The sequence below is a fragment of the Gigantopelta aegis genome, chromosome 6, assembly GCF_016097555.1.
Source record: "Gigantopelta aegis isolate Gae_Host chromosome 6, Gae_host_genome, whole genome shotgun sequence".
NCBI classification, from domain to species: domain Eukaryota; kingdom Metazoa; phylum Mollusca; class Gastropoda; order Neomphalida; family Peltospiridae; genus Gigantopelta; species Gigantopelta aegis.
In genome coordinates, this window is record NC_054704.1 from 38288191 (window position 1) to 38299926 (window position 11736).

General features: G+C 40.5%; 1 protein-coding gene across 1 annotated transcript; it reads left to right on the forward strand.

Annotated features, from left to right (window-relative positions):
* The first annotated feature begins 8036 nt into the window (after positions 1 to 8036).
* LOC121374522 (uncharacterized protein F54H12.2-like) lies at positions 8037 to 9062 on the forward strand. Its single transcript, XM_041501625.1, has one exon. It carries the CDS (start codon positions 8037 to 8039, stop codon positions 9060 to 9062), a length of 1026 nt encoding a protein of 341 aa, XP_041357559.1.
* The last annotated feature ends 2674 nt before the right edge of the window (positions 9063 to 11736 follow it).

The window sequence follows — 11736 nt, forward strand, 5'->3', positions numbered from 1 at the left end:
GCATATAGACTACACATACATACGAGAGAAATGTTTATTTAACGACACACTCAACGCATTTGATATACGTTTATGTGGCGTCAGACAAAACGGTTAAGGAGCATTATGACAGTGAGAAAGAAACTCGCTACCGCCACATGGGCCACTGTTTCTGATAAGCAATTTTGATAAGCAATAAGGGACGTTTTATATGCACCATCCCATATACAGGATAGCACATACCACAGCCTTTATACATCAGTTGTGGTGCACAGGCTGGAACTAGACACAACCCAATGGGTCCACCATGTGGGATCGATTAGTCGACCTACCATGAGCGAACGCTTTACCTCTGAGCTACGTCCCGCTCCATATACAAAAGAAGCCTTAAGTGGGGTTGGGGTTGTGCAGAGGGTCACACCTCCACCAATCGCATGCATACCATATTCTTCTATCTCTCTCCCTATAACCATATAACCATAGATTAAAATATGTTGAGTGCGTCGTTACATAAATGACGTCTCTCTCTCTCTCTCTCTCTCTCTCTCTCTCTCTCTCTCTCTCTCTCTCTCTCTCTCTCTCTCTCTCTCTCTCTCTCTCTCTGTCTCTTCCTTCAGCGCGCGCGCTTGTGTATTCCACAATATAATTATAATATTTGATACATATTTTTTTTTCAAACAGGTTTTTTCACTTGAACTCCGCACCTGAATCCGCGCCTGCTTCATGTTTACAGATATTTCTTAAATATAGGTCATACTACGATTTGTGCGGATAGGACGATAGAACCGAACATTAGTTTGAAACGCACTATAGAATGATGCTTTTGATATGCAAATGACCTTAGTTATTTATAGGAGAAATAACGTGCATTCAAAAGACACAGAGATTTTTAAAAAGTGGAATTAAGTCAACTTCGTGCATTTTATATGATGATTTGTATATAAAACCTGTCGGGGTTTGGGTTTGTTTTCATGTAAATGCAAAGAAAACAAATATCGAATAGGAAATAAACGTAACATTTGCAAAAAACTTTGGGTATAATAGGATAATAGTATTGTGTGATCTGGCTTTGAACGACAAAACCATTATCATGATCAAAATCGTATCTCCAGGCAAGGCAAAGTCGAAGGGGTATTAATGAGGTTATGATTGTTTCCACGAATCATCAGGCCCTTCATGCCACGTCAAAGGACTACGTCCGTACATCATGTGTTGGACGACTAAACCCACAAATGTGATTACGATAACGGTCTGTCGTTCAGAATGTTTTTTAAACGTGTGCTATTGCATCTATTTTAATGTATTGTTTGTGCTTCTGCTCATGTGCGTTTGAAGCATTTTCCTGGGCACGTGTGTTGGCGCTCATTTTGTAATAATTGACCCATTTTGTAATATGTACCCATTTAGTAATAAAAAAAACCTACCCATTCTGTAATAAACATAGGTACTCATTCTGTAATAAAATAATTACCCATTTTGTAATAAAAAATAGGTGCCCATTTAGTAATAAAAATTACCCATTCTGTAATAAATACTTTTAAACATTGGAATATGACTAGGGTGTTAAATATATATTTACAAATTAAAATAATTTTAAACATTCGTTGACAGAGGGTCTTCCTGTGGTGCGAGACGGCTAAGGTCGATCCCACTTAGTAGATCTTACGTAGACCAGTTGACATTTCCCTGTTCCATCCAGTGCTCCACTACTGATATACAAAATTAGGTATCTACTGGTGTTAATAGTCAATGCGGATGTGGCAAATATCTCCAGTAGTCTTTGTATGAACATTATCGAAGCATCTGACTAAAAATATGTCATATATAATTCGGCGATTATTTGAATTATCACGTCTTTATTTCAATGTCTGCTGAAAGGGACTTCCGACTAAGGTCTTTTTCTCAGAAAATTGATATTAATGTATGTTAATATACTCTCCACTTTCTAGTGAAACACCTAGGCAATACATTGTTTTCAAAGTTGTGTGATATCTGTATTATGTGACAATACTGAATCGCCCATTAGCTATTCAATGTCATATTTCTGTACAACAAAGCCAAAATGAAGTTATGATAGCGTCAAGACGGTTTACAAGAATGAATCATTATACAGTGCATTGTATACAGCAACAGCAGTGCTGGACATCATCATGGTCTATTATATCCACAGCATATAGGAGAACTGTCACTCCCAATAATGTTTACCTTTTTTCTACAGATACCGTAAATATTGGGACATCTAAATGCGTAAATGTGCACATATTAATATCTCAAATAAGGAACTATAGGTAGCCATCCTCCAAATAACATCTCATCGGGTCAAAAATTAGAAGTGCACCCAACTTTTTACAGCACTTGGTATCACATGGCTCAAGCGCACGCACACACACGCACACACATACATATAATATGCATACATACATATAGTATACACACATACATACATACATACATACATACATACATATCCACACACACACACACACACACACACACACACACACACACACACACACACACATCACCCTGTAGGACTCAACACATTCGCAAATGCACCAACAAATAGGTGTAAGCATATATTTAGTGCACGCATGCCCACCATCACAAAGCAGAAAACACCCTCTGTAATTTCCAGCGTCCATGCTCTGTCCAAGTTTACTGTTTTTAAAAATCCTGCTGTCGTGTATACCTCCTGGCCACCGAGCCACAATGTTAGTGATGAGCATTTCTGCATTGGAAACTATTTGTAGATTGAGAGAGTAAAACACCTTTCTGTTGAAAAACCTTACTCCAGTGTCTCCACCAGGGTTCATTATGGAGACATGAGTACAGTCAACAGCACCGATGACATTAGGAAATTGTGATATATTGTAAAACATTTGTTTTGTGGTAGCACTATCTTCTGCAGGTGGGAAAGTAATGTACATTGGTTTAAGTGAAGCGATTTCTCTACTTACCAAGGCAATGGCACGATTAACTGACGCTACGCTGACGCCTGCCATGTCACCTACCACACGTTGCATACTGGATGTAGCGTAAAAACGAAGGGTTAACAATATCTTGTTTGTAGGCGAAATACAATAAACACGGCCATCGTATTCATTTTCTAGATGTCCACTTACGAGATCGATTAAATGTAAAGCCGTTGGTCACGTTAGCCGATACCATTTTAGAAATTCAACATCATCATACATGTCTAATGGTTCCAAACGGTCCTTGAAAATACGGTCACGCCGCATGACCCGCCGATATTGGCGTACAAAACGATTACCGTGCCAAAATTGTTCCATTTCAAGCAGAAAAAACCCAGAGAAAAACCAGCTCGATAGCAGGTTTATTGCGCAGTGCAATTGTAACCTGGTGTTATTGAAACCCGGGCACGTGAAATCTAAATAACCCATGGGTTAACATGAGGTTAATCTGGGGTTTCCATAACCCTCTGATAATCCCGGCACGAGAAACTGTTTCTATGTTAACTGAGAGTTGAGATATATCGATTTTTTTAAAAATTAAAATGGTGGCCATTTTGAATTTCAAGATGGATGCTTAGGTCATACAACAATTTTTGTTTTCACAACTTCATTCATTGAGCTCATAAATGTAAACAGATACCTAAATTGTTGTTGTGGGTCAACTGTGAGTAAATATATATATAAAAATATTTAAATGGCGGCCATTTTGAATTTCAAAATGGCCGCCATGATGAAATGACTGGAAAAAAATGCTACCAATGGATTTCTAATTCTGCATAGACTTAAGAATAAAAAGAAATACATTTTACTGACTTGAGCAAACAAAAATATTTTAAAAAATGCAAATTTACATAACTGCCTGGACTATTGGCCTTACATCAAACAACTTCATATATTTCTTATCAAACACCGCATCATGTGTAGGATGTTTTGGTAATGATTTAATCTTGGTAGCATACTGCAGAGAAAGCTTTGCACGTCTATCACACAAACAAGGTTCGTGTGCAATAACGTACAAGCTTTCTACAGGAGATGGTCTAAATGCTCCAAGACGAAGCCTAAGATTGTGTATAGGATCTAGCATCTTCAAGTAAGACTTGCATCCCGACCCATACACAATGCATCCATAATCAAGTTTTGACTTCAAAAGAGATCGATACAGACGGAGCATAACCTTGCGGTCTGCTCACCATTCCGTATTACCAATAACTTTTAAAATATTGAAAGCTTTTAAGCCCTTCTTTTTATCATATTTGAGATAGGGCACAAAAGATAACTTCCTGTCAGATATAACCCCAGAAATTTAGTCTCCTCCACAACTGGAATCGGATTTTTGTCCAAAAACAACTGTGGATCTAAGTGGAGTCCTCTTTTCTGGCAGATATACATACAAACCGTTTTTGCCTTTGAGAATCTAAAGCCATTTTCAGTTGCCCATTGAAGAAGTTTATTCAAACAAAGCTGCAATTTACGTTCAATGATACTCATATTGGACGATCTATAGCAAATCTGAAAATCATCAACTTATAACGAGCAATCCACACCAGATGCTAAACACCGGGTGATGTTAATTTTCATAGAAAATAAAGTTGCAGACAGGATACTATCTTGAGGCACACTCATCTTCTGTGGGTGAATGTTCGACAAAGTCGACCCCACCCGGACGTTAAAAGATCTAACTTTTAAAAATTGAGAAATAAAAACAGGAAGTCGACCTCTTAGACCCATACCATGGAGGTCGTTCAAAATCCCATACTTCCACGTGGTATCGTAAGCTTTCTGTAAATTAAAAAAGCACTGAAACCAAGTGCTGATTGTGGATGAAATCGTCCCTACAAAATGTTTCAAATCTAACAAGATGATCAACAGTGTTACGTCTAGATCTGAACCCACATTGCACGTTCGTAAGCAATTTATGGAATACAAGATACCAGACAAGTCTACGATTGATCATTCGTTCCATGGTTTTACAAAAATGTTTGTTTTATTTAACGACGCCACTAGAGCACATTGATTTTTTTTATCTTATCATCGGCTATTGGACGTCACACATATGGTCATTCTGACACTATTTTTAGAGGAAACCGGCTGTCGCCACATAGGCTACTCCTTTACGACAGGTAGCAAGGGATCTTTCATTTGCGCTTTCCACAGGCAGGATAGCACAAACCATGGCCTTTGTTGAATCAGTTATGGATCACTGGTCGGTGCAAGTGGTTTACACCTACCCAGTGAGTCTTGCGGAGCACTCACTCAGGGTTTGGAGTTGGTATCTGGATTAAAAATCCCATGCCTCGACTGGTATCCGAACCCAGTACTTACCAGCCTGTAGAACGATGGCCGGTGGTTTTGCAAATGCAACTTGCCAAAGCGATAGGGCGATAACTAGTAGGTTACCACAGCTTGTAAATTGGTAGTTAATGTTACTGAACTCTGAGGAATGTTTTCATTAACAAGAATAGAAACACCCCCAGATGCTCTATTTTCAGTTTCTTGAAATTTATGATGGAGTTTAAATCCTCTCATGGTAATATGATTAGTGTCCTTCAAGAACGTTTCCTGAAGACACACTGCAAGAAGATTGTGTTTTTGAATTAAAACACTTAATTCATCAAAATTAGGCCTAAGCCCACGGCAGTTCCACTGTATGACTGAATTAGTCACCAGGGGGGAGTACGGGAGTTCTCTGTAACTTTTCCTTCGGATGTGGTTTGGATTTTGTTGTGGGTATACTGGTTTGAGTATGATCATCCATGTCAATAGCATCCACATTCAGAGGATCAAATGGATTGCTTACTGAGACTGAGCAATTGCTCAATCTTTTTAAGCGCCCAGAAGAGTGGTCCTTATTAAGATATTTAGGGTATTTTACTGGTTTTACATGGTTGACGGGTTCTTTGCTGGGACACCTGGGCTTCTCAGCATTGATACCTCTTGACTTTGGGTTCTTTGAACCCCAGGGATCTTCCACCTGGGCTGTTTGAGTCATTTGTTGTTGAGACAGATTTTGATTTGCTTGACGTGGGCACTCTGTCAATATCTTACAAACTTCTTAAATTTATCTTCCAAATTTGGCCATGTCAGATCTGTCTGAACTTCTGAAACACTGTTTGTAGAGACATTGACGACAGATGCTTAGGATTAATTTGTAACTTGCCTTGAGTCAAACTTTCACCGTGGGCACTTCACTGCGAGTACGCAAAGTGGTTTCCCTTACAATTTTCGTGGTGCATATGTATGTCATTCTGACATGCCTTGCTGTCATGGTAAAATTGACCACAATGGCCACAGGTCAGTCTGCCAAGACATGCATATTGTGTCCGTGTAAAACGATCAAAAACTTCTGACATTTGAAAACACCGCAAGGAGTTTGGAATGTACTTTTTGACATAACACGGATATATTGAAAAAATAACCAGAAAAAAAATCCTTATTAACGGTGAGTGTGTGTGAAGGGAGCAAAGGGTCATTAAATGTAAGAATTAAAGTATTCGTCGAAACAAAGGGTCATTAAATGTAAGAATTAAAGTATTCGTCGAAATAAGTTCATTATTTCGACGAACTTTTATTCTCTTGACAGAAACGACACCTTGTGAGGACAGATTTTCACAAATCTCATCCTCAGGTACTCCCTCCAGATCCCTTGATCGTATGACTCCTTTAGACGAGTTAAGTGAAGCGTGTGGTGTGACATGTATTGGAATTTTGCATAATACAGTAGAATTGAGAAGGTTTCTGTAATGACTTTGAGTAGCATATTCTACTAAAAAAGACCCATTCCGCATCTTATTAAAATTTTTGGGCTCTCCAGCCAAGCCTTCAAGCCCCTTTTTTTATTACAAATGGAAACAATTTACGCAAGGCCTCATCATCAGACGATCCAATGACAAGGAAGCTTGGCCATGTTAGCAACACATGAACTTTTAGTTTGTTTTACATTATTAGACTTGGGCTCTTCAACTGATGACAACGAGTCCGAAACCTCGGTGTGCACACTTTTCAGGGTGCCATCAACATGTTTTATTTGTTTTTACCCATATTAAGGTCATAGCAATTCATCAACCATGCCCCCAACCACCACGGAGTCCAACAAGGGAATATAGTGCTGCGGATAACCAGCAGACACGCATGCCAGGGATACATGGTTGATATACTTGGGCAATAAACAAACAACAAATCACCCAATTGACCCTAGCCACCGCCCGCAAGAGCAACACATACACATGATATATAAACAATGTTTGTTCTTGACAAAATTAACAAGATAAAGGTTGTTTGCTCTGGAGCTTGGCATGAACAGCCGATTGATCAGGTCGGGCCTCCCTGACCACCCGTCTGGCTTAACTCCAGACCAAAGTGATGTGTTGCCAGAAAACATATCCATAGATATGCTCACAACTCAACCACCAGGATCCCTTCATCCGGCATTACGGGATGCACCTCACGGCCAACAAGGTGTCCCAAAAGGGGAGTTGTACTGTATTAGCCATTCTCATAGAGAATGTTTCACACTTGCACCACGGTGAGGTTACAGTACTTGCAGGGGGTCGATTTGAGAGACGGCCCAAATTATCATTTTAACACCAGTGACACTTCTTTCATCGAGATCTATATCAAGCCAAGTTTGAACACTCCTCTCTCATTTCTGAAGGAAGACACTAAGGTAACACTACTGCTCCGACGCTATAATTTTGTCGACTGATTGGGAAAATACAATGGATAAAAAAGTATACGTACCCGACGTGAGCAAATGGATACGTTTTTTTTCTTCTTTTACAACAAACCTCGTACAAATTTTAAAGTTATACCAAAACGGCAACATGGTGGCTCGTACAAACTGCCAATCATATACACACCCAAGGAAGACAAGCAGTCCGTGTCTCAATTTAAAGTGGAAATGACATCGTAGACCCCAAGATGTGATAGAACTTTATACTTGGATTAAAAAAAAAAAAAAAAAAAAAAAAATTGTCGGTGCTTACTGATGAAGACTTCACCGAGGCACTTCCTAGCGAGTTGGATTTATTCGAACTTCCTCCACATCAGACGAGTATATTTCAACACTATTACGATAATGTACGTCCCATGTCTCCCATTACGGATTCGAGTCCAGTCGATTTTCTCATTTCTAATGGCGGAAGTGACTACATCGATTTGAGACGAACCCGACTACATATGAAACTGAAAGTGGTACACGTCGATGGAACTGATTTACATGACACGGAACACGTAGCCCCCGTGAATATATTGCTTTCGAGTCTATGGTCTCAGATGCAGGTGTATCTACAAAATCAACTCGTCAGCGAGTACAATACATTATACGCTTACAAGGCATACATTCAAACTCTGTTGTACAACGGACAGGAGGCCAAGGACACCCAGCTACAGTCCCAACTGTTTTATGCAGACGGTGGAATTGTCGAAGCCAACACAGAGAGTATTAACTTGCAAACTGGCACCAACGATAGGCTTATTGCTAGAGGACGTTACATTGCTGGAAGCAAGTCTGTCACTTTAGAAGGTGCGCTTTACGAAGATATCTTTGCCATGCGACGTTGTTTGGTGAATAGCATTAGCGTTCCGATCAAACTGTTTAGAAACAATGCAGCCTCCTGTCTTATGTCGGGAAAGGCCGGTCAAGAATATAAATTAGAGTTACAGGACGTATACTTGAAAGTGTGTGAGTTGAGGATGAACAATGCACTCATTCTAGCGCATAGCAAATTGTTTGAAAAGAGCAATGCATTGTATCCCTACGTGAATAAAACCGTCACGATGGGAAATATCCCTTCTTCCCAAACTATGTACCAGTGGGACAATCTGTTTCAATCGCAATGCCCGACCCGTGTAGTCGTGGGCTTTGTAAAAGCTGGAGCTGTCAGCGGATCTTACACCGCAAATTTATTCACTCTAAAGAGTGCTAATATTAAAAGTGTGGGTCTCTATCTCGATGGTGTGTCAGTACCTGGACGGCCGCTCGAAACGGATAATGTATCTACGTATGTGAATTTGTTTGACGGTGTCAACACCACACCTGGAGAGAAGATTCGGGTAATGCAATATCTCGACTGCAATTTGAATTTGGAAATATGGTCTACGTATTTAATTTAGAACCTCTTTTCATGGATGGTACGTATTTAAATCTGATCAAAAATGGTAACGTCAGACTGGAAGTTCATTTCAAGTCGGCACTACCGCACACTCTTAACGTGATCGTCTACGGCGAACATTCTAGCCTGTTGGAAGTCGATCAAACGAGAAACGTGTTTCTGAAATAGAGATGATACTGGACAGTTGCTGTGCGCTATACGATGCGATCTAGATATGGAATTTAAAATCATTGGCGTATATCCCTTAGATCAACTACTTAAAGAACCACCACTCAATACCTCTTGGGGATTGATTGCCAATACGGATGCCAGTTCGAAAACCCGGATCTCATTGGATCGTAATTTTAAATAATCATCAAATAACATTGGAGAATGTTGGGATAGTTTATTTACGGAAATATAGCATTATTACAAATCGACTTAGGACGAAATGTTTTGAAAGGAAACCCGCTGTAAACCACTACATGGTTTAAAGGGACATTAGCTGAGGGATCTTTTATTTTTAACATGGTATCGACTAACCATGGACTTTGTTGAACGAGTTGTAATCACTGGTCGGTGCAAGTGGTTTACACCTTCATTGAGCCTTGCATAGCACTATTAGGGCTTGGAGTCGGTATGGATTAAAAATCCCATGCCTCGACTGGGATATTTGTGTATGGTTACCTACCAGCCTTTATTTCGATAAAATACCATTTTTTCATACATACGAAATTATTTGAAGACAATAATCCAGTTTGGGGTTATTACAAATATTAAGACGACCAGAAACCTATTGAATGTACAGACACTGATATTCTAAACACGAAAATATATTTAATACGTAAGTTTAATCGTAGAAATATTTTATTAGTCAGAATGGAGCAAATTCAGGAATGTCCCTTTAATGCTCGAGTAATACAAGCCCTCTAACACAATTAATATCGCCACAGGCGAAAACAAAAATTAAGAGCATGTACCGTCACACACCCCCACCTCAAAAAGGATATTTCCTCTACTCTAGGAATAGGGAAATATACTACATTAAAACAAAAAGGTGCGTTAACCGACGCATACGGGCATTTATAACACATGTAATAATAAGGTGACTACCAGTAATCACACTGAGTCTCTGAGTCCCTGGTATACAAATAAAATATATATAAACAAAACAGAAATCAAGAATGTCAACACATTATCATAACGTTCAACTTCGGGACAGGGCATCAGCGATTACATTGGATGTGCCCTTGATATGTTCAGTGGTAATTGGGTATTCTTGCAGAAGAAGACTCCACCTCAAAACTCTCTGGTTGGTGGCTTTCATTCTGTGAATGAAAGTAAGCGGATTATGATCAGTAAAGACCACCACTTGGTGCACTGCCGATTTCACGTAGATCTGAAAATGCTTCAGAGCTTGTACCATGGCCAAAGCTTCCTTCTCTATAGTGGAATAGTTCACCTGGTGTTTGTCAAACCTTTTCGAGAAGAAACTTACAGGATGGTCCAGTCCATTTTCGTCTTCCTGGAACAGCACAGCTCCAGCTCCCACGTCACTTGCATCCACAGCTAGCTTGAACGGCATTCGGTAGTCTGGTGCTGCCATCACGGGAGACGAGGAGAGCATCTGCTTGAGACGGTTAAATGACTTCTCGCATTCATCTGACCACTGAACCGGCCTCGGTGGCGTCGTGGCAGGCCATCGGTCTACAGGCTGGTAGGTACTGGGTTCGGATCTCAGTCGAGGCATGGGATTTTTAATCGAGATACCGACTCCAAACCCTGAGTGAGTGCTCCGCAAGGCTCAATGGGTAGGTGTAAACCACTTACACCGACCAGTGATCCATAACTGGTTCAACAAAGGCCATGGTTTGTGCTATCCTGCCTGTGGGAAGCACAAATAAAAGATCCCTTGCTGCCTGTCGTAAAAAGAGTAGCCTATGTGGCGACAGCGGGTTTCCTCTAAAAACAGTGTCAGAATGACCATATGTTTGACGTCCAATAGCCGATGATAAGATAAAAAATCAATGTGCTCTAGCGGCGTCGTTAAATAAAACAAACTTTTCATCTGACCACTGGAACTTCGTTTCCTTCTTTAGCAGCGAGGTGATGGGGGCCGCTACCGTCGCAAATCTAGCACAGAAACGACGATAATAACCGGCCATACCAAGGAACTGGCGAACTTCACGACGGTTGGTCGGTGCAGGGTACTGGCTGATGCTTAGTGTCTTGGCCTGCAGTGGGGCTACGCAACCATGTCCGACAGTATGACCTTAGTAGGTCACTGAAGCTCTCACGAATTCACATTTGCCCAGGTTCACAGTCAAGTTAGCTTTCTGTAGGCGACTGAATATTAGTTGTAACCCGGTTAAATGTTCATCCCAAGTGTCGGTGGCTAACACCACATTGTCCAGATACACACTGACGTTTTCTAAATCAGATAACACCTGGTTCATCATCCTTTGAAAGGCAGCAGGGGCAGTCTTCAAACCAAACGGCATCACTCGGAATTGGAAGAGGCCGTCAGGTGTGATGATCGCCAGAATGTCCTTAGCTTCCTCCTTTAACGGAATGGCATAAAAACACCCTTCAGTAGGCCAATTTGGTGATGTATTGCGCGTGTCCAACTCGGTCGATGCAATCGTCAAGGCGGGGTAGAGGGTAGGCATCTGCCTTGATGAGTTGATTCACGCGAC